Genomic DNA, 27792 nt, shown 5'->3' on the forward strand with positions numbered 1-27792 from the left:
AAGTCCTGACAATTTAAAATCCATATGCTGGTGTAATTCTTAATGATCCTTTGACTTTTCTTGCGTGAGTTAGGTTAACTAATATTTTACTTTCCTTTTTTTTTTTTTTCTTGTGTTAGAAATCAGTCCAAGCCTGCAAACACCCAGGTTTCATCCTGCGGCTGATCCTTGAGAATGACAGTATTAAATTTGAACCTGACTTTAGTGACTATGAGGATATATTACTGAATGTTTATACTGTTATGATTCAAGCTGTCAGTGATATACCAAGAGTTGAGACCAAATTATTTTCCAAATGGGTAAGAAATTACAATCCTCATGGGTTTTGTTTTATCATTATATTGTTGCTACAATTAGTTCCTAGGTATTTTAATGAATAGCCCTATTGTCAGAACTCACATAGTAATATTCTAATACTCTTTCAGAATATTTGGAACACTTTGAAATCATCTTAATTTTATTAACAGAAGGCCCAATCGCTGTTCTCTAAACAAATAAAAAGCCAAGAATCGCCTAGTTTCCTCTGAGTTATTTTCTGCAGCTGTATATGTAAAATTAGGTTTGTAATCAGACTTCAATTAGAAAGATTTTAAAGTAACATTTAGTTGATTTTTCTATGCTGTTTATCTTCCATGACGTAACTGAGCTACAGACATAACTGTAATTTGAAAATGTGTTTGGTTTTTTGTGTGGTTTTTTCAAAGCCAAAAGGTGAGTCCTCATCAACTGTCTTGAAGCCTGTTATCTTAGATGAGATCTTGGATGAACATAAGAAAAGGATCAGAGAAGAAATTATCAAAGAAAGTGCTGCACCTGTGGAACATCTCAAGCTGTATAATAACTACAGCTTCCTGATAAAAAAACAAGCTGAACAAGATATTGATCAATTCCTGACAGAGGAACATACCTTTGAAGAAATGAAAAGGGAAATTATAAAGTACCAGAAACTTGCTAAGGAAATAAAATATACTTCTAGGAAGGTAAATTATAATAATATTCATAAAGAGATATGGATATCATTTTAATGATAATTTTGTACTAAGAATGTTGTCAGTCAAAGGTGATGATAATTAGCTGTGAGATAATTAAAGTGAAATAATTTTTTTTTTTTTTTCCGGAAAAAGAGAGAGCTTTTCAGGAGTTAGAATTTCTGGGGTGTAGTTGCCATACTTAAGTGAGACTTAGTTATTTTTGCTAGAAATTGTTTTGGGACTTCTGAAGGCATTCAGAGTATGCTCCTCTTAAATGTGAAGGCATAAGAGAAAGTGTGGGTCCAGCTACTTCCAAATTCTTTCCAAGCATCAAAGGCAGAGAGAGGATCCTTAACATGAACCACTTTTTTGTCCCTGTAAGGATATTCTGTGGTAAGAATCCTTTGTCCGTCCATTCTGAAAAAGAACTCAGAAGGCTAAAGTGGTTCTTCTTAAATTGTTTCTCTCCTAGCATTTGGTGCAAACCTCAGTTCTGCAGAAACTAGTACTTACAGGCCTGTCAGAGGGCTTCTGTGTGTGGAAGTCAAGCTCGCTTGCCCACTAGTCAATGAAAGCATTGGATTTGGAGACTCACTGGGAGGCAGAGACCCTTTTTAATCCTGAAGAATGTCACCTGTCTCTAACAGTAAAGCAAGATTACCACATTTCAGATGTATCTCAAACTCTGCAATTTCACCAGACAACATTCACTGCTACAGACAGTAGATACCCTTCCTTTTTGAGGAAGTAGGTTATTATTTGCCAAGGTGAAAAGCAATAGAAGTAAGATTTATACGAAGTTCAACGTGCAGATACAGAAGAACAGTTATTTGCGTCTATAGCTTTTTGTTTCCCTTCTTTGCTTGAAAGTTTTAAAAGCTTTTTATGATTTAACTAAATTCCTAGGTGAGATCCCTGACATTCTGCTTAAGACAGGTAGAGAAAATAGGTAAATCTATTCAATGTTCTGACAACTGTTATATTTGTATTGCAGTATCTCCATCTAGGGATGTTTGAATTACATTGTGATGAATTAATAAGTGCTTTGGTAAAGCGAGCAGATAATATTTGTGAAAAAGTTATTTCCAAATTGTTCAAAGATCATCAAGACATAAATGCGAGGTAACTCTCAAACTGAAAATGTGTATTGAAATGTACTTAATTTTGTTTCTGCTGTTGAATTTTTTTAATCCTTAAAGGATAAGTTGAATTAATTTTTCCTGTTATAAATATATGTGATTTGTCCAAGGATGATTAAAACAAACCACACATGACAAACTGGTTATTTTATGTATTTTTCAGACTATGTGATGGGTTTGAGAGAATATCAGAAAAAGCCCTTACTACTCCGTCTAATACAGGAACTAATGGAAATTAAGGTACTCTCTTCTTTTTTATGAGTCCAAGCAAGAAGTAGCTACCAATACTATTGCTCTGGCCTTAAGCAGTAGCATATGCAAGTTACTCTCTTTACAGGTATGATTCTGGCCTTGTTAAAGTCACTGGTGCTATATCTGTATTACAAAATAGAAAAGGACAGGTCTTCTTTGGCCATGAGGCTAAATGTCACAGCCTGGCTCTTACACATACAGCTAAACTCTTTTCCCCACCAAAACGTCATGGTTGCAACCAGATTGCTTATTTGGAACAGTCCTTTGTCTCTGCTGTCACTTGCCCTATACAGTGGTATTATTGGTGAGAATGCCAGTTGGCATGGACCAAAACCCTGCAGGGCAGCTGTCTCCAAAGTGGGCGCTGTGCAGCCCAGGGGGTGCACAAGATGATCCATTGGAGTACGTGAAGGAAACAGTATTTATTTTTTATCTAAAAAAAAGTTAGAAAGAAATTAAGCTTTACCAATATTTAATATACAGATTGACACTGATGCCCTCACTCAGTCTGTATGTCCAAGGGTCCTGGGTCGCATATGTACATGAGGCGTCCTGAAGAAAGAGTGGGTGTTCCACAGTGTGGAGGGATTCACAGTGACACCCTCACTTGTTCGCTTGCTTTCAGCGTATTACTATGTATTGCAGTTTGTGTGCCCAGTTAAGTAGATTTATGGATTATGTCACCTAGTTTTAACTAACCTAGCCCTCACAAAACGGGTAAGTGGCTTAAAAAGATTCCCTCAAAGGAACTGCAGATTGAAGATAATACTTACAATGAGAGCACAAGTGATCAACAAGAAAATGGCAGAGATGACAATTGTAATCCTAGTATGAGCTCTTCATTGTCCACATTATGAGGTAAAAATAATGATGGTCTAATGAGATTTGACAAGTTGGCCAAAAAAATTCAAGATTATCAGGAATACTATTAGAAATACGAATTTACATCCACTATCCTTAATGATGAACCTTGCCTGAAAATGTCTATTGTGCCTTGAGATACTAGTTAATGATAGTATGAAACCACCACACTTAACAAGACATGTGAAAACTAATAATCCAGATCATGAAGAGAAACCTCTACAGTTTTTTAGTGAAGTTTCAAGTCATGTGATGCTTAATCCAGTACTCTACAAAATGTAATGATCCATGCTTAGAAGACTCGGAAACCTCCTCTTCTTTAATAGTGAAAGAGAAAAAGCTACATACTACTGGGGAAACACTTGTTCTTCCTGCTATGGTAAAAATGGCTAAAATAATACATGAAAAACAGTATCGTGACAAACTAAAATGCATTTCCTTGTCAGCAAATACTGTTGGAAGGTGCATGGAAAACATTGTTGAAGATTTATAGAAAGACGTATTAGAACAAATTATGCAGTGTGGGAGATTTGCTATACAGCTGGAGGAAAGTACAGGTGTTTAACATATTTCAGTTTATGGTATTTGCTAGATTCTGTTTCAATAATGAAATAAATGAAGAACTACCTTTTTCTGAGCCACTGAAGAAAAGATGCATTAGGAAAAATACATTCTCAACAGTAAATTACTTTTTTAATAAAACCAACGCTGTGTGGAAAAACTGTTAAAGTGTAACCACTGATGGAGTGGCTTCTTTGACCAGAATAAAAAAGGGTTCTGGAGTAAGGTTACAGAGATCGCACCACACATGAAATTCATTCACTGCATCATTAGTAAACATGCTACGGCAGCAAAGACGTTGGAGCCAGAAGTGCATAAAGTTCTACAGGGTGTTATCAATGTGGTTAATTTTATAAAACAAGATCTTTAAATAGTAGAATCTTCATAATAGTTTGCATTGAGATGGGGTGTGACCATGAAAATCTTTTGTACTGTGCAGAGGTTTGCTGGTTATCTTGTGGCAAATTCCTTTAAAAGAGCTGTCAGACTTAAAGGTTATGCATTTTTCTTTTAACAAAAAGACAAGTGTTCCTAATTTTGCTGACCTTTTCTGTGATGACAAGTGGCTGTTAGTAGTATGCTACCTAGCAAATATTTTTGGTAAAATAATGACACTTAATCTGTCCTTCAAGGTAAAGTTGCCATCTTTAAGAATGAGTGAGAAATTAACTGCTTTTCAGAAGACAATCATGCTAAGGAGAGAGCATTTTGAAAACAGACATTTGGAAATGTTTCCATTGTTATATGATCTTGTTGCTGAAAACTGTGTGTGTCCCCCCTATAAAAGCTCTTGTATCTGTACACTTCAAAAACTTGGAAACAGAATTTTCGAACCTGTTTAAAAATCTTACAAAATATTTCAGTGGGTTTTTAAGGCATTTTGTTAAAAATGCAAAAATGCAAGACCTTCCAGTTAGTTTGCAAGAACAACTGAGTGACATCAGGGAAGATGGAAATTTACTAGATGAATTTCAACAAAAACCTTTGCAGAATCGGTGGATGGGATCATGATTTATTAAGTGCAGCCAATGATACAATTCTTCCATTTGCATCTATGTATCTTTGAGGGGTTCTTTTAAGCTATGACAGCCATTAAAATGAAGTATTGAAATAAACTGAACTTATAACCAGACCTCTGAATCTCAAAGTATTAAACCAAGATTAATGAAGCATATTCAATCACACTGCTCTTAATAAAAATATTAATAGTAATAATATTAGTGAAAGCAAAAAGGTTTCTGTAAAATTAATAAATAAAAATTATTTAAAATACTGTTTTTCATCTTCATGTAATCCTTTTTTAATTTCTTTTTTGTGCATGTTTTATTGTGTACATAATATGTTAGTGTAGTAGTATGTATGTATAATCTGTAAATAAATATATTGGGGGTGCATGCTCAAAAATTTCATACTAATATGGATGTGTGATCAAGAAAGTTTAGAGACCACTGCTGTAGGGGACCATGCTAGGAAGTAGTGTGGCTGGCTGGAACACTGGTTGAGCCTTTTATAGTAATATAGGTATTTAGTTAGTAATACAGGTATTATCTGGAAGTTTTGTCACTGATTTTCACGAAGCAAAGCATTTGTATATAATGGCTTGGAATACGTGCATGGTTTTATTTCTATCCCTATCTAGCTAGTGTAAGCAGATAACAAATAATTTCTGTAGTATGGGCAACATGCCAGAATTAAATTTAGACTGCGTGTCATGGCTTCTGAACAGATAGCATAGTCAAACAGTGAATACCTCTTGGCTCTACTGAATTAAATTCAAGCAATCAAATTAGATGTAGAAGACTCAATATCCATTCCCAATATCCTAAACTAATCAAAGAGTTGAAACCTGAGATGTAGGGAATTTTAATATGTATTTAATTCTTCACAAGAAAACTTTAAGAAGCACTCATTGGAAAGTTGTACGAGGTAATTTTGCCTTTATATCATTTGTTGAATGATAATTTAAAATTTAGCAGATGTAGTGTTTGCAGTTCAGTAACTGTAAAATCCCATCTCCTCACTTAAAATACCACTTCTGTAATCAAAACCCTGCTGTTGCTTTGATGTATTCAGGCTCCAGTTCAGCAAAACACTTACATTCATGCTTGAAATGTAAAGTATCTTAGTTTCTGGCTGTTCAGTAAAGTTCTGATGTATGTGCACAATATTAAATGTGTGGAATATAGGGGTGTGCTTAAAATAAATGGGTGCCTGAGTGGTTGGATGAATTTGGATCTGAGTGATATGAACTTTTGCTACAGTGAAGTTTAACATAGGCTATAACTAGAGTAATTTTTTCAAGTAACAAGTAAAATGTTTAGAAGTTGAACTATGTGCTGAGAATATGGTACCTTTAAAATGCATAGATGTTATGCTATAATTTTGTGTTGGAGAATAAACAAATTGCATGTTATTATGTGTAGCACATGATATTATACTAGCATCAAACCCCTTTTAATAGTTCTTCCATCTCATTGCTGAAAAGATGTATCGGTCTTTGTTTGGGGTATTCTTTTGATAGTCAAATATTCTCTAGATCCATAGCAATGAGTATATTCTGAAACATAGAAACTGCTGTTAAAAGAGCAGAAGCATAGATTTACTGGACAATTTATCCCTACCTAAAAATGTTTCCAGTGGTATCACATTGTATCATCATATTAAATTTTTCTGTTCTTCAACTGATGAATATCAAGTAATATTTACATATACTGGTATACTATTGATCTGTCCAACTGGCCAACATTCATTTTTACTAATACAGCTCTTTTCTAGTTAAGAGACTTTCAGAGTACTTTGTTATGGAGTATTGTTTAAACTGGGTCGTGTTGCTGTTCTGTTAGGAGTACCATACAGAAAGCTACATGTATCAAGGCAGTTTACTGCTAACTCTTGAAAACTGAAAGAACAATGTAATTTTTATTTTAATTACAATGAGTAGTACAGTGGCTGTCTATGTTCCTTATAGTCTTACCGCTAGAGAAGACCTAATCTTGCACTGGGCCATCCAGTGCTTCCCTTTCTGAAGTGTGTCCTTCTTTTCTCGTGTAGTTATTTTACTAATTTTTCCTTGGTAGCACCACGCTTTTTTTCCCAAACCTGCAACTCCTAAAACAGGCTGTCTGGATTGGCTTCCATCAGTCCAAACCTTTGTGCATACAGCTTCACCCACTCTTTTGAGATTTATTCAATAAAGTAGCTAGTAAGGCAGCTGTGTTAACAAGTTATATGCTGTAAAAATGGCTAATACCATGATATTCCAGATAAACACCTTTTCAGATCATGTATTTCTAATTTTATTTCATTTTCTTTGTAAAAAATAAGCTTTTAAACATAACTATTAACTACTTTATTCATTATTTTGGCATTAAATTATATAAAAAATGTCTTCCCTTTTAATTTCTATTCCCCAGGCCTGTATGCAGAAAGTGGAAATATGTGACATGTTTGAATTGGAGCAGAAATTAGTGGATGTTGTAAATCGTGTTGCTTTCCTGATAGAATGTGTCAGCTTTTCACCAGCAGACATTCAACTGAACAGTGATGTTTTTCAGTGGTATGCACGAATGCCAGGTATCTTTGAAGAGCACAGAAAGATAATTAAAGAAAAAACAGATCAATTTCAAGATGGTCTTAAGGTTGGTAATGACAATATTTTAAAAATCCTTGAGTTACTAATTTTGAATGGCATATAGGATATGAAATAATGGATGGAATAACCTCTTTTATTTTCCCATATACTTTAAAAAGAAGTTTGAAGTAGATGTTTTTATATTATTATTGATATTAACTAATTTTTGCCTGCTTTCCACTCATTTGCTTTTCACGCAAGGCACATCTCACATTTTGCACTCTGAAAGCTCTTTGGTTACAGAACTTCCAGTGATGTTGATGAAAGTTGTCTGCATGTGAAATAGTAAAATTCAGATCGATCCTTTAAAGACATGGATATGGCTTGATTTATGCACATGAGCAGTCCCTTTGGTGTCAATGGCAGTATATGAAATTTCTATGATAGCTCAAAAAAAATTTCTGCTTTAATTTTAAGTGTGATTTTGCTGTTAGAATAATGTCAAATGAGGTAGCTTTAGAACAAAAGTGCATCTTGATTCATGTTTGTTTTATTTGTTTTTATTTTTTTAATCTCATACTTTACATGTATTTTATCTCTGTTAGAATTTTTCATTATATTTACTAGGCTTTTACAGTATATTTTGTTATGTTATCTAAGTGATGGGGTCTCTCCACAAGGATTGCTAATTACTAGGCTGCTGATCTATTACAATTACTGCCTGTATAGCTGTCTGCTTTGTTTTTCTTGTGCTCCTTAGTCTCATCATCATTTTGTCTTAGATCATATATATTTTGAGATAGTGAGCTTCTATGTTTATGCAGTACATTTAAAGAAGTAGCTGGTAAGTGTTATTGTGTTATAAATAAATGTGCAGCATAGACTCTGTTATCTTGAAACGTGATTGCTTTGTGTAGCTTGACGCTTGGTTTCAGACATTGACCGCTATTGATACTCAGTGTGAAATATGTGTTGCGGAGTCGTATCTATGAGGACAAAGCTATCCTTAAACTGTGTGGCTTTAAGACAAGAGACAGCTCTGTCTTGTGAAACTGTTTAGCTTTTTTTGTCATTTGATTAATCCTATTATTCTATTTTATTTTGAAATATACTAAGAATTTGAATTTAGCTTTCTATTATTAGCCTGCTGACTATGTCCATCACAGAAAGCAGAAATTTCTATGTCCAACTATATCTTATGATATAGAACCCAAAGTCACATCTGTCAGTTAGCCCAATAAGTCACTGCAGGTAACGGTAAGATTCAGGGCAAATTCTGCAATTTCGGTGGAATAGATACTCATGTGCAAATATGTTGGATATCTTGGTTTTTCTGCAAGTATAAAGTGTCCTACTATAGCAAATCAGAATAGTTATTCTTTATAGTTTTCTTTTTTATATTTCTTTTTACAGGAATTTATTGTGATTTTTTTTTTTCAATTATTATATGCCTGCTTGATGTTTAATTAGATACGCTGTGAGCAATTTGTTGAGGAACTGAAAAGCTACTCAAAGCAGGTTGAAGAACTTCGCACATTTGGAGATATTCGGGAAGTCAACAGGTATTTGAAGAAAGCTCAAGCGTTAAATACGAAATTGGATCTTGCTGCTGCTAAGGTACAAATTATAGTCTAAACTAGTCTGATAGTATAAATTGTAAATCTTAATATTTGTGTTATCAGAATCAACGGTTTGCTTAGTAATGCAGTTACTGAGATGTGACAAAATAATTCTTAATTCAGCTATGAAATATTTTTACATTATTTGCAATTTAAACTGCAAATTTACTGAGCGCAGTAATTTGTTACTCTGTGGTCTTGAGTTAATATGGTAGCACTTTGCATAATGAAAGAGTGGATTAAGTTTATGTAGGTTTGCATAGAAATTATGCTTTTATGTTTTTGGAAGTGCAATCCCTGATGCTTATTATTCCCTCCTATCTGTAAAGACTCCACGGTAGTGCAAGTTACAGAGGAATGCCCAGGTACCGTTTTAAACCTCTAACTGTATTCCTCTATTGACTAGCATGAATGCTGAGCTGTTGCTGTTAAAAGATTGCTTTAACTGCAGCCGATGGCAGCAATTACATAGTAGACCAGTTTAGTAACTCAAAACTTAATTTGAAGCTTGTTGAAGATACCTGAAAACCTCCCTAATCCCTGTGGTAAGGACCTGGTATCACGGACAGCTTTGTTTGTATTTCAGACCTCTTTTATGTCTCAACAGATTGATCAGTTTAACTCAGAAGAAGAGTCCTTTGGATGGCCAGTATCTCAGTACCCTCAGCATAAAAACATCCAGAATACTCTTGCTCCGTATCTTCGTCTGTATGATATGACTGTTGAATTCAACAGAAAACACAAAGACTGGACAGAGGGATCATTTGCAGAAGTGAATCCAGACAAAGTAGAGGTAGATGTAGGAAACTACTGGCATGGACTGTATAAACTAGAAAAAGCCTTCCACAATTCTCCAAATGCATTAGCAATAACAAGACAGGTTAAATCAAAAGTAGAGGAATTCAGATGCCACGTTCCTCTAATCCAGGTGATTTGCAATCCTGGTTTGCAAGAAAGGCACTGGGAAGAGATGTCAAAAATTGCTGGTTTACTACTGTCTCCTTCTGAAGACTCAAATGTCTTGTCATATATTAATTTGCATCTTGAACCATTCCTAGAAAAGTTTGAGACCATCAGTGAAACAGCGAGCAAAGAACATTCACTTGAGAAAGCTTTATCGAAAATGATTTCTGAATGGGATCAAATGGAGTTCACTCTTCTTGCCTATAGAGAAACAGGAACCCATATTTTGTCATCTGTAGATGATATTCAGATGTTATTGGATGACCACATTGTCAAAACTCAGACTATGAGAGGATCTCCATTCATTAAGCATTATGAAAAGAGAATAAGGTAATTTTTTTTCTAATAGAAAGTCACCAAGTAATGTTACCAAGTAAGAAATCTTTTCTGCTTAATCAAAAGCATAGGGACTTCAAATGCTTTTGTTTATCCTCCTTAAGCGGTGAATTAATGTTATGTTAAAGGGCTAAAGCTTTTGTCCCATGTCAGCTACACGCTATTTAATCCTGTAAAGCTGATTTTTACTTTTAATTAACGATGTGGGAAGTGCTAATGCACTGGAAATGTTTCTAAACATTTTTAATGCTCTCTGGTACTTAAGGTACCAGATACATCATAACATTACCTTTGTTTCACTAGATAAAAGATATCTGAGGTATAGATGGAAAGGTTGTAGACTAAGAGAATATAGTCTAAACTTTCCACCTAAATTATGAAGCTACTTAATCTTTCAGCTCTTCAACAATTAAAAATACTAGGTTTTATGTAAGGGAGATGAAGAAAATGAAAACAAGACAAATTTCAGGGAAGTGATGAAAGATTATTTTTTATTTTTTTAAATTCCAAAACTTAGCATTGCATGTTAAAAATTCTGTACTTCCATCTTTGAGCATAGATTTTCATCTGATTTTGTCTCTTTCCTCAATAAATACTTTACTTGCTTCTTAAATACCCCAAACATAGACATATTGTGGAAAACCAAAAATAATTCATCTGAAGTTTGGCTATAATTATCTAGCTATATAGGTACCTCCGAACTCCCATTAATCTGCAAAAATGCTATTTCAGATTTCAGTGCATACTCAATAAATATGAATACATATACATACATGCATGTTCCAATAAGTACTAATTCTCTAATTACTACTGTACTATAGTATAAGAGTTCCTTCCTTATTAATGTAAAATGGGGGGTTTTGCCTATTTAAAAAGAGTAAGCACACCATGGTAACTTCATCAGAGTTTTTTGGTGACTGACAGCATTTGTAATAATACAAGGTATTACTATTACTTCAGTCTTTGAGATCTAGGCGATTACACAATGGTTACTTTCTCAGTAACCCAACAAAGCATGTAGAATTCTGGATTGCTGCCAGAGATTATTCCAAATTCCTCATCTTAATTTTTGTGTATTTTTGGTGAAAGCAAATTAACTGACCTGCCTAACTTTCCTCTTGGAAAGCTGCATTTTTCTCTACCTCTTGGTAGAAGCAAAATCACCAGAGATGAAGTACCAATACCTAAAAGATGAAAGAGGGACATTGGGTAGAGAAGATACACACAAGCAAAGCTGTCTGTTTAAAATCTGTGGCAGGTAAACAAGGATGGAAGACGTTAAGTATACTTTCACATGTATCATTTTACAGAACTCAGTGCAGCCCATGCACAAGTGTCCTGTTGAGAAAATTATTGCCATGGTTCATTAATACAATATATATTTTAACAGCATGCACTTTTTATAATAATTCTATCTGTACTGTCTAGTGGTGTGAGAGTTGTAAAAGATGATACTCACTGTTTTTATACAGGAAAGAAGAATATATGTACTTGTTATAGGATTGCAAATTGTTGGGTTTTTTTTCAAATTACTTATGTCAATGAATTAGGAATACCAATGACATTAGAGAACTTATAATATCACATCTGTCTGATATTGGTGAGATAGTAAGAAGTGTCAAATGGTGGTCTTAATTTTAAAACGATGCAGAAAAATTGAGGAGGCTTAGAAAAAATGATAGACTAAAGGATCTTGAAGTTTTGGCTATCAAAAGGAAAGTCTGCATAGCTATTGAATTATAATATTGAGTACCCATAGTGGTGTGCAGTAATATTGAAAGACTATCAGACAAATGTGTTCAACATCCACATTTGGAATTTGAAGTCAGAAGTAGAATGTGACTTAAACATTGGACTATTTACTACTTGAAGTCTTTTAATTAAGACCACATGTCTTTTTAGAACAATGTCTACATATTTTTGGTTTAGTAGTTTAGGTTACTTTCATGTCTGTCTTTTGCCATCTCAGCCTGTCTATCCTACCAAACAGTAAGAAATAGTAGTCTGGGTTTTGGTGTATGCTAGAAGCCAGATTACATACTCAGTTGAAGTGAATTTGTCCACAGATACTATCACATGCTAAAGTGTGTGCTACATTTATTCACTGATACTGTTAGTCTATTTATTGGATTAACCTAGTTCATTAAATCCTACAATCAACTTTACAGATGATCCAGTTGCAGAAATTAATGTGGACTCTGTTATGCAGGAAATCAGGCTAGGTGAATATGATATTCTGCTGAAATCTTAAAACTTATACCTGTTGCACTTGGTGCTGAATATGCAAATTGCCAAAACGATCTTAGTACTCTGCTGGAAATGTTTACTGAAAGCATCAATTAATGCATTTGAACTAATGCTGTTTTATAGGGAATGGGAAGGAAAGCTATTGTTGGTACAGGAGATCCTGGATGAATGGCTGAAGGTTCAGGCTACTTGGCTTTATTTGGAGCCAATTTTCAGTTCTGACATCATGGCTCAGATGCCTGAGGAAAGTAGGCGATTCAGTACTGTGGTTAAGACATGGAAAGACTTAATGAAATCAGTTTTTCAGGTAAGTACTGCTGTCTTATGAATACAGAGTGAATTTGTAGTATGTCCCCTCCAAAAAATTGCTTCTGGTAACACTGTTGCCAGTAATCTCTTTTCTGTTGTATCTTAGCCCCCTTTCTTAGATTCTTTTAAAAATTATTTTTCAGAACTGTTTCACATAAAATCATAGAAGCATTGATTGGGAAGGGGCCACTAGAGTTCAGTTAGTCTAACTTCTTTCTAAAAGCAGAACTTTTGCCATCACTACATCAGGTCAGCAATAGCTTTGTTTAGCCAAATTTCAGAAATCACCAAGGACTGAGATTTCTTGCAGATTACCTCCAGAGACTTCAGTGCTCTGGTACCTTCCTAATGAATATTTTTTTCCTAATTTCCAAGCTGAACCTCCCAAGCAAAGTTTTATACTTGTTGCCCAGCTGTCACTGCTGAGAAGTCAGCTCTGCTTTTTTCCAATTGCCCTTCATGTAGTTCCTTGCTACAGTTAAATTCTACTTTAATTTCTGCTTCACCAAGTGGAACAAGTCCAGCTCTCCCAACCTCTTCTCATAGCCTATGTGCCATTCTGGTGAGTAAAATTAAGCAGCATAAAAGACAAAGTAACATAGCAGTGATGATCATGGCACTGTAGGTCAATTGATGTGAATCAACGAAATATGACACCGATTATTCCTTTTGAAAAATGCTCTTTACTTGCATATTGAATGGTAGAGATGCCTCTGTAACTTTAAACTGTTTAGATATTTAACTTGCTTCAGAAGTAGTATTCTGATCTACTATAAATCAGTACATAAGGCAGTTGTCAGACACCATCACTGCACACGTCTGGCCGTTCAAAATGTTACAGTCTTGCCAATCTGCTTCTTATTTGACCCTTTCCGGAAGTTAGCACTGTTATTAGGAACAACTGATGAGATTATATGAATGCTCTTTGCTTCAGTAGTTAGATGTTCTCAGCCTTGGATCGGGTTAGATTGGCTACATTTGCCAGCCTAACGGGATGAAGAACACTCCTACAGTCTCTTCTGCTGACTCTGCTGAGAGGGCAATAGCTTCTAGCAAAGAGGCAGTACTAGTAAGGGAAGAGATGACATCTGAAACTGGCACAGCTGATTCTTCAGCAGTTACATGATCAATGTCTGAATGCATGCTCTACAAATTCTGTTCCTCAGGGAATAACCAGTTACCTAGTAATTCTGGTAATCCTATTATGTAATTCTGATGATTCTCATAATGATTAGAGAAAAGTGCATTCACTCTGAAAAAGTTCCCTAATATCAAGGACGTTTCGAATATGATGTTGCATTTTTAATATTTTTTTAACTGGGCTTACTAAACTGTTCAACAGACTTGAGAAGATTTATGATGTCCACTGTTTTCCAGGGTAGGGACATTAGGTTGTCATCTGAAGGAAAAAATTAGAAGCTTTGTTTTCATCTGTTGTATGCCTTTGCAGAACTTTCAGAGATCCATTATGTCATTAGGACAAATGCTAAAATCTTCACTCAGTCTAAAAGCTTTTTATCTGAGCTTTTTTCAGATTGCAGATATGGTCTTGATAAAATACACAAAATGCGTAGTATACAAAAAGAAGCATTTGCTTAATTTCCTGGCAGTTCAGCTTGATCATTTAAAAATAAAGTTACTTTTCATTTTTTTTATTACCTTTTTATTCTTTCTCCTTCCTTTTCTCTCCCTTCCTTTCTCCCTCTCTCTTTTTCTCCTTCTGTCTTACACTCCCCCTGCCTTCTTTCTCTGTTTTTCTTTCTTCCGATTTAGAAGAAAATCAGGAATTTATCCCATAGAGCTGTGAAATCAATAGTATTCATTTGGGGGAAGAAATTGGGTAAAAATAAAAAAGGGTAAGAATGTCAGAATTTTGCTGAGTATTGTATTTCTGAACATTGTGTGCTGAATTGTCTGTTTTGATAAAGTCTTCTAATTCAGATATCCAGTACTAATCAAATACAAAGTATTTTTTGATATATGTTATCACTGGAAGAAAAAAGAATCATCTTTTGTTTGTACAGGAGAGTGTAAATGCCAGATGAAGTTTAACAATTTAAAGTTGATTTTGGCTAAGCAAGTAGGCATTATTTTCCAGAAGATGGCACTCTGTTTCTGCAAATGCAATGTTTGAGTTTCATGGCTTAAAAGGATGCTCTTTCCCAGTCTAAATGAATGGTTTTTCTTAAAGCATAAAGCTAACTTGAGTCTGTTCATGCTTTTTTACGTTTATGTGCCATTATATTATAAAATTGCTGTGTATTATAAAATTCCTTTATTTGCTTAGCTTTTCATCACAAATTTGAATAATCATATATTATTCCTTCATTTTAAGTGTCTAATTTAAGCAATGCACATCAATGAGGGTTAAATTACTTAGTGGTTTAATTTTCATTTCCCATAACTTTTTTAAAAATCTAGGATTTGGAAGCTTTCCTGTCTTTGTGGGGAAGAAAGCAAAAAAAAAAAAGGCAAGAAAAAAAAATCCTAGGCTTCAACATGTGATATATGAAAAATTATATTTAGAAAATAGAGTTAGTGATGATCTTTTAACAAGATACACAAACTATTTTTATACACTTGATTTATAGTATTTTCTTGATACAGTTTTTTCCCCTAATTGACACTGAAAGTGTAACCGACAAAATAAGTTACACTGATGTTTTGAATGACTGAGAATAATGGCATTCCCTTTTTTCTTCATGTCTTAGCAGAACTGTAAGTAGGAAATTTATGTTGAAACATAAATTATTTTTTTCCTGACTTTTTCTCATATGAAAGAAAAAACAAGCAGGAAGAATCTTATTTATAAAACTGGCAACACAGCTTTGATTTGCTTTACCAGTTGCACTTACTCTATTTGCTGATGATAAATATGCTAAGAAAGGGAACAAAACCTCTTTCTGTTGACAACGTATAGTTATACAGTTGTTTGTGCATTAAAAACTGTTTTATAAAACCAATTATGAACTATGTTTGTATGCTGACAGCTTAATTGTCTGTGTATAGATGAAAAATATACGTAGTTACTGAGTTTGTTCTGGTTTGGTATGATACAAGAGGCAAGTAACAGGAGAAAAATGTATTTCACGTACAAAGGAACGCTATGATTATTGTATTAGGGAGGTGCACCCTCATGAAGATCAATTAGATAAATGTATGATTCTGGGGTCTTTTTCAGTAGATTGGAAGTATATGTGTAACATAAGCAGGGAATTGAATGAACGCTGAATGAACATTACAAATAATTTCAAAATGTTATGAGTTTTTTAACTGAAACGGAACTTGGAATTCATTATTAAATTCTCCAAACTGAAGCTGAACAGCAGTCAGGTTACTGGGTCAAATCTGCATTGTCATCCTGTGAGGGGTTCGTTTCTTACAGATACCTTTTGCACCTTCTGGGCTTTGCACAGCAGTCTAGCCTGTCTCTCCTCATCTGTCCCTTGCAACACGAGTCATCCATGCTTCTGCTCTGTGAGACTGTGTTGTTCTGCAAACCCCATCAGTGACTTTTCTGAGTGGGACATTCTGTATTTGTAATGCGCTCTGGTAAAACTGTTCCTAGTGGAAATAGTCTGGGTACATCTTTGATTTCTGCTATCCATTGTTGGAGTATTCTTTGTTGTTACTCTCAGCAGTTCTTACAAGACCTTAGCAGATTGACCGGTTTGAAATTCCCCCTACCAATCTCTTTGGTGTTTTTTACAGTTGGATATACCTGTGTCTTTTTTTTTTTTTTTATTTTAATCCTGAATATCTGTTCTATGCTGTGTGCTTACAAGTACAGACTCACTGGCCAGAGCAGAGGGTACCTAAGGGTTGACTAACATTTCTAGTTAGCTCTGTTTCCATCTCACCTGTGGTCATTCTGGCCCCATTCAAATTCTGGGGAAATACAGTCTGATTTAGGTGGCAAAGGAGAAGCTATGGCAGAAGCTGTGTTCACAGACTGGGAAATGGAGCAGGAGATTGGGATTTATCACTCTCCATTTCCTTGCCAGGACTTTGTCGTTATAGAGCATTATGTATTGCAACATGAGTGGGTTTGAATCAGTTCACGGTTAACAAGTCAGTCAATGTACTGGCACGGGACTGAACTAAAATAAATTCAGTCACAGATGAACCCAAGCCTATACTGGAACTGAGTAGAAACATTTGACTGGTTTGACTTCCTTAGTCATAAATCTGTATGATTTCCTACTTTGCAGTGTGTGTCTCATTTTGCTCCCCAAACCCCATACTTGGTGAGCAACAAGGAAAGATAATTTTTTTGCATTGAACTCCAATAGATGATTGCCACTTAAAATGTGTGACTGCATTGTTGTCATAAAAGTACACTTCTAAAAATCCATCAAAATATTTTAATTGTTCATGTTGCTTAATTACATAATCCAGTTGAATAGCCAGTGTAAATTGATGTTGCCCCAACAGAATGATGGGAGTTGTGCTGTTTGATGAATTGATCCTGTTTTGAAAATTATTTTAAAAATAATAGTCATGTTTTGAAAAATTTACGTTAATACCAACTGCCTGACTACTTTTCCAGTGAGCCCTGGCAATGAAGGTTAGTAAATTGTAACCCTGACAATGGTTTGAGTAAAGCAGAATTTGAAATAAAGATTCCTGCAGTGCTGTGTGGTGATTTACTTGAGAAGACATTAACATTTTTGTCTGGAATTAATTTCTTTTCCAGGACAAACATGTGCTGACAGTAGTAGTAATAGACAAAATGTTGGAAAAACTGAGGAAGTGCAATGAATTTCTGGAGCTAATTCTCAAGGGACTAAATGAATACCTAGAGAAGAAGCGCTTGTTTTTCCCCAGATTCTTTTTTTTATCTAATGATGAACTCCTTGAGATTCTTTCAGAGACCAAAGATCCTACTCGGTATGGTAATATTTAGTAGACATATTTGTGACTCACAGTGCACGCAGATAGTCTTGTCATATTGTTTCTCTAAGCCCAGAACTCTCTTTTTTCTCACTGACAGTTATGGCATTAAGTATCTACTTGGTTAGATTTAATGATAGGTGAATGCAGAGTGATACTTAATACGGGTAATTAAATTCAGTTCTGTTTTCTAAACTAGTAACCCTTCCATACACTGGTTTTCAGAAGAATCAGAAGTCCATATAGTAATTCATGGTGAAATTAACATACCTGATTTTTCCCAGTAGAAAATTGAATATCAGATGAAACCTGTATACTGCTGACTTGAGTTTTACCTTTTTAGGGGCAGCCCTAATTAAAGTATTTCAGAAGTTCTTTGCGGTGTTTTAACTCTCTCTGGGTTTTCTACTCCCCAACCTCATTCAGGATTAAACTGCAAAAAGTGTAACTGAGTATAAGTCCTTCTTAGAGTGAGTTAAATTGACTCTACGAAGATTCCTACAGAAGCGATATTGTTAAACAATATAGTCTTTGCTATAAGCAAAGAAACTGGGGTTTGATTCCCAATATGCAGATTTGATAGCGTGCAGTGAATGCAGTGCAAGGTCATGCAAAAATAAGAATGAAAATAAATAATAAAATGCCATCTCAGTCACAGAGAAATATTCTTAACAGTGCAGTGAACAGGGCAAGAGGTCTTTTGAGGAAAAAAATCTTAAAGGTTTGGGTTTTTTTTCATTTATTACAAGCTATTGTGTTAAGGTTTTAGTTGGTTGCTTTACTCAAATTCCTTAATGTTTACTATAGTTTGGTGGGAAGGTATAAATAATGGAATTTTATGTACTGTAGGTGGATTAGCAGTTAAAGAAAGAATACTCTTTCATCCTGACTAGTTTATATATTACAGAGACTATAAGTAATATTTTACATATTTAAACTGATTTTCCAAAAATACTATGGTAGGCATCTTGTAGGGGGTAGTATGCAAGAATTATTGTTGAGGATAAACTTTTTTAACAAACTTGAAAAGATCATTTAAGTAAATTGTTCAGAAATATTTTTTTTAAAAAAACTAGATCTTTGGTGGTATTGGCAAGAAAAAAATTGTCAGAAGCTGTTTAATACCAGTGTTGTTTTCTAGAGTACAACCTCACTTGAAAAAGTGTTTTGAAGGAATTGCAAGAGTGGAATTCACTGATGTATTAGATATTACACACATGAAAAGTAGTCAAGGAGAGACTGTGGAACTCATAGAGACAATCTCGACTTCAGAAGCTAGAGGTCAAGTTGAAAAATGGCTGGCTGAACTGGAGGCAGCTATGCTGAAGTCTGTCCATAAGGTAACAAGTCCTAACCTCGTATTTCCTAGGCTAATGTCATTCAGCATTGATTTCTTCAGTAAACATTAACATATACTGGAATCACTTTTTATTCTTTGCACCTAGCATGAATATTAAAACAATTAATTCAGTCTTTAAAGGTTATGTCTTTTTTTTAATTAGTTCTGGTGTCAATTTCTGCTTATAAAATTCTCTAAAATTCTTTAAAATTAAATAGTAGTCAAAAATGTTTGTGCCAAGGATTCTTTTGGCAGAGATTGTTCTACACAGATGTCATATTAAGGGACAAGATTAAACTGAAAGATTGCCATGGTGTTTTTTAATATTCCTCTTAATTATGACTACCTTAATCAAGACCCTTAACTCTTCTTTTCACATTGTATCATTCTAGTCTTTACAGTGTCTCATCATTGTGTTGTATATTTAACCATCTCCGTCATCTTCTTTTTTGTGCTCCTTTTCAATGTCAAGTGAGGTATTTAAATGTGCACACACTTTCCCTGACACTGTTTTACAGTACAACAGTTTAATTATTGTAGTGGCATATTAGTACGGAAGAAAGTGAATAACCTGATCTATTTGGTGCATATCGGACACGGACAAAAAGAGTTGCATGAATAAGAAATGGTTAAGCACCATTTGTCTGTTATTTAGCTTTGACTACAGAACTTTAATGATCTAAAACAGATAACACTTACATAGTTTTAATGTCAATACAGACACATTTTTCCCTCATAGGTGTATTTTTTTGAATTGATGCTATTGTGTGTATAGATTGTTAAAAGCAAAGAGCCTTGGAATTGCAAAACAGATGGAAGATTTTCACTCAGGTAGTTTACCCTGTTTGTCTGAGGAGCCATCTAAACTTACTGAGGAGTTTGTTGATAGTAAGACTTTATTCTTGCTTGGGTTTTGTTAATGGCAAGAAAATAAGCTGTTGATATAGACTGGAAGTTTTTTTCCAGTGCAAGTTTTGATGTCATTGGAATTATCCTTGAGTGGTGCTAGAACCAGGTTAATCATTCTATTATTAGAAAATACACTTGAATTTAGATATAAGTTTAAGTAATATGATCTGCAAAATTAAAAGCTCTGGATTTTTACTAGAATGAATAGATGAAAAAACTTTCAGTTTGGGATATTACTTCTAACTAAATTGTATTTGTACTCGTTTTCTAGTTTCATTATAGAGGAGGCTAGAAAATTTTAAGTATCAGATGGCAAGAATAATTTTAGAATGTGTTGTGAAATCAGTTCTCAGAAATTTTGTGTGATCACTTCGTTCATATCATGACATTTTGGGTTTTTTTGAGTTTTGTTCAGGGATTTGCTTGCAAGATATCAGCATTACAGAGTTGAATTTGAGGCTGAATCTAGACCATGATTTATTTTTTACTCTCAGTGATACAACCTACCCTAAATTAATTGTAAATCTGAACATTACCTGTTTTCACATGGAGCTATACTGTGCTTTTTCCTGTCTAGGTCATTGGGGATGCACTTGAAGCTTATCCAAAAACTCCACGTGTTGATTGGGTAAGAGAGTGGCCTGGACAAACAGTTCTTTGTGTATCCCAGACTTTCTGGACAATGCAAGTACAGATGTCTATTAGAAATGGCCAAATGGTAAGAATATTTTTAAATTTAAATTTATGTCAAATTGATATAATGCAGTAGTAAATCAGACCTTTGGTAATAACGTTTTTGGATGAATAGGCGTTCAATGTAGTAGTTAATCTTTTGAGTATCTACTTTAAAGGTCTTCCTGAAATGTGATCCTTGAAGACTTTGAAGTTAATATTTCCTTTTGGCTATAGGCACCAATGCTTCTGCACTATGTCAGAATGCATTCTATTTAGCTCAACAAGTAGATTACATGTTTCTGTGAAAGCAGCCCAGTGGTGTATTCAGGTGGTATAGACTAGCATAGCTTTTCTGTTTGTCTCTGGTTCAGAAGTCTAACTTACCTTCGTTAATGTTTAGTGCTCTTTATGAAGATGGGCTTGGACTAGCATTAGAAGTTATATACCATCCTCACCCTTGTCAAATAATGAATATATATGCCTGACTGGTACAGAATTTGTAATCTATTAGCTAATGCTAATGGGAATAAAGGTACTTAAGTAATTCAATTAAGATTCAGGATCTGCATTTTGTAGAACCTTTCTTCTGTTTATCACTAAGGCTTAATGCTCTCACCTGTTGTATTTGGAAGTGTTCCAGAATTGCCACCATCAGATGAGGCAACTAGATTTTCATTCTCTGGTGTTTGGACAGAAAGAAACATTAAGTTTTTTACAGTTACAAATGAAGTTACAACTTTGTGACATGACATTATACTCTCTTCATTCCTATTTTTTTGCAATGCCATGGTATCGATTGAAAGAACTTCTACAGTATAGTATTTTTGGATTCTCCCAGTCATATATAGCTGAGATGTACCACAAACACAAAGTTAAATCTACTCTTGAATCCATATGTGGAGCAGTATTTTAAGGTGGTATAACACTTTTTGCTTATTCACAAGTTGAAGCAATGGTTCCTGGTAATAATGACATTTTTGAGCAGCTGCACTTCTGACATGCAAGGAAAAGAAGCTTCTGAGTGTCTTGGAAGAGGGAATTAAAGGAAGAAGAGTACATTATCTGCTAATACAAGGTGTAAATCTTGCAACAGATCAGAAGATTTGAAAAAGATTTGAAAATATTTTCTTTTCCCAGTAATAAAGGAGATCCTCAGTTTCCTGGGGCAAGAAATAAGGCTACTACATACTCTGCACCATTTTTCCTCGACTGGTGAAAGACTTTCAGGAAGGAGAGACAGGAATTCTAATCTTAGAGATTTTAAATTAAAAAAAAAAAGCCAACCTCACCTTAATGAGTCTGTAGTTAATGTTGTTAGGGAATAAAAGAGGAAGTTAAGCAAGGGTTAAATTAATTTGCTTTTGAGAATGTTTGTTACAGAATTCTGAGCCTAGACAAAACCTCTTGTGCTGGTCTATATCAAGCCTTTTCTGTACGTGGGCATGCAGGGAAACCTGTCCTTCCTGTAGCTTTCATTCACATTCTGTTGTAGTAGGAATTCTGCTCATCTGGCTTCAGCCCAAGAATCTTCATTCTGCTGTGGAAAGGAGCTTGTATGTAGTGAAGCGGTGGAGAGACATTTGCATCTCCTGACAATCTGTCACCAATCTGGCAGCGAAAGTCTTACAGCCTTCAATATTCTTTCTCTTTTCCATTCCTATGTTGTATACTAAAGCATAAGAAACATGACAGACAATCAGTGACCACATGAGAGGCCGAAAGTACTGCATTCTGCCTGAAGCACTTCAGGGTTTTCTGCGACAGGATGCCAATATCATTTAAGTCACTCATTAATATTAAATATGTGTTCACACATACATGCGCATGCATACACACACATGCTCCCTTTCAAACATTTTTGAATTAATTGTTTCCAACAAATAACTGTTGTACATAAATCGAATTTCTTATTAAAACCAAATAAGGAACTAAGATGCTGTATAAACAAAGGCGTTTCATAAATTTTGAGAACATTGTCTTTTGGGCCATGTGCATTCTCAGTGAAATACAGTCATATTGTCAGAAGGGTAGCACCAAGGAATGTTACTGATATGGGAGTTGAGGACATATTCTGTGCCTCAACTGATGTCTCATGTTTGCTTGAGGAAAGCTTGGGAATAAGCAAGTGGGTTATTATCCCTGACTTGAGTGAGATATTTCAGATTATGTCCTGGTCAGAACTTCTATTGCAACACTGTAGGAATTGAATTGCTTTTGAACTCTGTATTTACTGCTTTATTCTCATAAAAAAAATAAGTCATACTAAGTAGGTGATTATCCAAACTTAATGTTTGGAAAATAAGTAGGTGAGAATGAGAGACCTCAAAGTCATCATAATCTGTTGAGGGTTACCAATGCCAGTGTGTTTTGGAGATGAAGAGCAGGCTAGCAGGGAGAAAAATCTAAAACAGGCCAAGATAAGTTTTTCTCCAGACAAATGGAAGCCATTCCTCTATAGAAACATGCTTTGGTATGAATGTATTACTAAGGTTTAATTCCCACTTTTGTATTTCAATTCAGTAAGGCACTTCATCACATCTAAGTACTGTCATGATACAAGTGCTTTCCTTAATTGGGCCTTTCCTGTTTACCAGCAACTTATTAGCATGAAAGAAACTATCAATTACTGTGTAAAAGAAATGATTAAGCTAACTGAACACAGACTATAACCAAAAGTCAATAAACTGAAAAATTGCAGAAAAATGCATTTTCTTGTTAACTTTTTTGAATTATAGATGTGTTATTGTTTCTAACTGTTGTAGGTGTTTTTCTAGTGTGATAGTGTCCTTTAACCATAGAAAGTGTATCGTATACGTATAAGTAGATCTTTAAAACCCGTGTGGCATTTTCGTTTTCTTAATGTGAAATATATAAAAAAATAAGGACTGTTTCCTGTCTTCCAGGAAGAAAGTAGTGTATGCTGTTTTGTTTCCAGATATGTATCATTGATGTTTCACGTATGGTCCTGTAAAAGCAGAAAAAAAAGAGCCCAAAACAAAACTGTATTGAACTACCATTGAATGAGGGACATTGTACTACTATTATAGTGAAAAAGAACTTTTTAATATGGAGGAAAAAAAAGTAATATAAGAAAAAATAATCGTGCCTTAGACTAGACATGCAACTTCTTAACTTTTAAAAATTTTTGCAGGCGCTAGAGGATTTCCTGGAACAGAATAATAGACAGATTGAGGACATTGTCACCTTGGTGCGAGGAAAGCTGTCTAAGCAGAATCGAGTGACTCTAGGAGCACTTGTTGTGCTTGATGTTCATGCTAGGGATGTTCTTGCATCTCTAGTAAGCAAGAAAGTCAAAGATGAGAGTGACTTTGAATGGTTAAGTCAGCTTAGGTACTACTGGGAGGTAAGTGATACCTCTCAATCCTATTAGAAGTTAATTTCTGTTCACAGCTTTTCAATTTCTCCTTGCTTGCTGACACAGAGAATGGTTACACTATTATGAGAATTTCTGCTGATAAGAGAATACCTATAACCAATCATTTTATGGATTGCTAACTAGAATGGCCAGTAGCCAGATGCAAACAGTTTTTAATTAAAATTACTTTTTTGATCACTGCTGAGTCTTAGTACATTTGCTGAATTTGTGGGGGGGTTACAGGCAAAATTTGCTCACTCAAAGACTGTATTTTGGTTTTCTGATTCTGCAGAGTAGAGAATGCTATAGGGATGACAATTTTCAGTTAGAGGTTTTAATCTGACTTACTGTCAATATTATTTTATTTGTGCATTACATTTGTTGTCAAAACAACAATGTTTATACTGGATAGTGGTAGAATACAATATTTTACATTCATCAGGACAAGACTTCCTGTAATACAGAAGACATTGCATGTGAAATTTAAAAAATTGTCTATGTAGGGATCATACATTGCTGTATCGGAGTCATCAGATTGACCATAACTACAGCTATTGTTCATGATTACTTTTGTTTACCTTTTAGAAAGTCTGTTTCTAAATAGCTACACAAGACAGTTTTCCTCTGCAATACGGTTAGTAGGATCTTTTTTAGATAACAATGTAAAAAATGATATTTTTGTGTCAATACTTTTAGTACCTATTAGTTGGCAATTTTTTTTTTTTGTTTGAGTCACATTGAAACTAGTGTCTCAGAGCAATCCGTAATCTACCATGTAATTGTTTCTAACAGCATCAGGCCTGTTTAGGAACTTGAGAAATAGTGTTGAGTTGTGTGTGTGTGGTTTTTAAACATTATTTATTTAATCTATAAAATTAATGCCTTATTTCTAAGGAAGGGCATCTACAAACAAAGATGATCAATGCCGGACTGAGGTATGGATATGAATATCTTGGCAATACCCCTAGGCTGGTTATTACTCCACTTACAGACAGATGCTACAGGTAAAACTGCAAGTTACTAAATGTACTGTATTAGCAAGAATTTATTTAGTTGAGATATTTTAATTAGTCCTGTGACTAGATGACTCCAGAATTGTATTTTTTATGTTCTAATAGGCATAATTAGAATAGGAATTAGTGGAATAGAATTGACCCTGTATTAATATTTTAATTTAAATTTGTGATAAAATTAATCTTTTGTGACACTATAATTAGTGATAAATTACAAGAGGATTTAGATTTAGAAAGTATAAAGTAAGCTATTCTCTACTGTGAACCTCTAGTAAACTTCATATATTACTACACATCTGTAAACTACAGCTGGCCAGAAGCAAGTAAGCTGTACCATCATAGGAAAATGCAGACATGAAACAAATTTTTTAAAGTTTCTGGTAAAAGTTAGAGCAACTGGAAAAGTAGCATAAAAAATCATGCAATTTATTTTTTTCTTTTTTTTTATTTTCAGAACCCTGTTTGGTGCACTGCAGCTACATCTTGGAGGTGCCCCTGAAGGTCCTGCTGGAACTGGAAAAACAGAAACTACAAAAGATTTAGCAAAGGCTGTAGCTAAACAATGTGTGGTTTTCAATTGTTCTGATGGATTGGATTACCTTGCATTAGGAAAATTTTTTAAGGTTTGGATAAATCTTGAGGATTATATTCCTAATTATATTAAAGCCCTTTAATTATTTTGGCACTTGAAGTAGTCTTAAGGTATTGTATACGTATCTTTCTCCGCTTCCAGGCCACTATATAATGCTAGTATTGTGCAGATAGGTCTTACTGTACGTAAGAATCCAACCGAGATACAAAATTTTTTTCTGTGCTTTGTAAATGAAATATACCATAATTATTTTATTTGCTTTAAATAGACAACATAAATGCCATTTCAATGAATAGATTTTTAATAGCTGATTGCAAATTTTAGGGGACTTAAGGTTTAATCTAAACTCTAAATAAGCTGGTAAGAGTCATCATATTATACAAATCAAGCATATAGTAATTTCAATTTTAGCCTGAGTAGACAGCTCTGTACTATGAAAATCTATCCTGAATGGACATCAGTGTCTTATATATAGCCCAGTGTCCTGGTTTGTACTGGAATGATAGAAAAATAGAGCAAGTATGCTTTCCACCCTGGCATTATTCTTACCTTCTGAGTCAGAGGTGGCATTGGAACAATGCAATTTGTCTTCAAAATTCAGCATGGTGGAAGTTCACCAAAATAAGCTAAATTAAGAGTTTTTATTTAGAATGCTGAAAGCAAACTTCAGAAGAATTAGGATTTTGGATTAGTTTGTACAGGTTTTTTGTCTTAAATTTTTTTTTTTTTTTAACAAGGAAACTTAGTTTTTAAATTTCTGTAATTGTTTTTGAAACAAATTCTGTCTGGAGTGATTTTGTTTAGAAGTTAGTGCTCTGGATCATGAATAGGAGTCCTTGCTTTGCATATTAAAACCTTTTCTTATTGCAGAATTGTTTTGATCAGTATGTCCAAAATAAGTAGTTACCTATTAATTAGTCATATGTCTGTCTCTTCTAGGGTTTGTTGTCTTGTGGGGCATGGGCTTGCTTTGATGAATTCAACAGGATTGATTTGGAAGTACTCTCTGTGGTTGCTCAGCAGATTTTTACTATCCAAAGAGGTAACCTGATATTTTAATTATATCTTTCACTTACAGATGACAAAGAATAAAGATGCAACAAAACCTGCCCAGCAATGACATTAGTTTTTATTTCTCCATAGGCATTAATTCAGGATCTGATTTAATAGTATTTGAAGGAACTGAACTGAAACTGAACCCTACATGTGCTGTCTTCATTACCATGAATCCTGGTTATGCTGGGCGTTCAGAGCTTCCTGATAATCTTAAGGTATTTAACACTTGTCATTTTATTACTTTTAATAGCTAATAGAGAAAGTAAATAAAGAAATCACTTTTCGTCAAATATAGAAATTGTTCAGAATATTTAATATTGGTTACCTTCAGTTTTTTATTACACTAGTGTAAAAATAATCTCTCAGAAGAAAAAGAAATTAAAAAGGATAATTAGACTGAAAAATAGGAATAAACTAGATTTTAAAACGTCAGGAAGTCGTTGTTTGATTCAAGCTCTGACTGTCAGGATAGAAAAAAGAAAGTTTAAAAAAAAGCCCTTCACATGTTTCTTGGCTAAGCACCTGAAAGTTCAGAAATTAAAAGGAACACTTTATAGTGTACAAGCAGTGAAGCATATCTTAATGTTGAATAAAGACGTGGGTTTTTTATTAATTTCTGTTTTTTCTGAAAAATTATTTGGTTTGATTTTGAAGGGACTTCTGGTGTTTTTAATGTAAGAGATTTCTATTCTGTTTAAGTTTATTATTGAGTAGTTGAGGTTGTTACAAGAGTGCTGCATCCTTTCTTACCCTTTAAATACATTTGTCCTGTGTCCATAGAAAGAAAAGGAAGTCTGAGTAAATATATTGATAAATTAATAAAAACACAGAAAAGTACAGTCTTTGTAAATATTTCCCAGAACTGTCTGGGAAGTTTACTCACTAACACATAGTATGAATACAAGATTCAAAAATACTACTTGTATAGATGAAAGAGGATAGTTTAAAAAGCTTTCTGGTAAAATATGAAAAGTAGTGAAAGTTTTGTCTGTTTGAAAGTATTCTGATGCTTGTTTGGTAGGACAGTGGTAAAATTGAAGCATAGGCTACGGCTAAACAATGCTAGTAGGAGTCTGACAGCATCAACTTATGCGTGGTAGTTGTACTGCA

At 34.3% G+C, this 27792-nt stretch overlaps 1 protein-coding gene across 1 annotated transcript in view; it reads left to right on the plus strand.

Annotated features, from left to right (window-relative positions):
* DNAH7 (dynein axonemal heavy chain 7) overlaps window positions 1-27792 on the plus strand; it is a 118545-nt gene that overhangs the window by 18039 nt on the left and 72714 nt on the right. Inside the window, 17 exon segments of the mRNA XM_059820665.1 lie at window positions 120-299; window positions 705-980; window positions 1966-2093; window positions 2274-2327; window positions 2329-2350; window positions 7198-7422; window positions 8826-8972; window positions 9582-10267; window positions 12644-12827; window positions 17526-17719; window positions 18864-19062; window positions 20548-20688; window positions 23797-24009; window positions 24916-25025; window positions 25489-25657; window positions 26566-26668; window positions 26770-26897. Coding sequence (XP_059676648.1) covers window positions 120-299; window positions 705-980; window positions 1966-2093; window positions 2274-2327; window positions 2329-2350; window positions 7198-7422; window positions 8826-8972; window positions 9582-10267; window positions 12644-12827; window positions 17526-17719; window positions 18864-19062; window positions 20548-20688; window positions 23797-24009; window positions 24916-25025; window positions 25489-25657; window positions 26566-26668; window positions 26770-26897 — 3159 coding nt within the window.

The sequence above is a fragment of the Gavia stellata genome, chromosome 8 (assembly GCF_030936135.1).
Source record: "Gavia stellata isolate bGavSte3 chromosome 8, bGavSte3.hap2, whole genome shotgun sequence".
NCBI classification, from domain to species: Eukaryota; Metazoa; Chordata; class Aves; order Gaviiformes; family Gaviidae; genus Gavia; species Gavia stellata.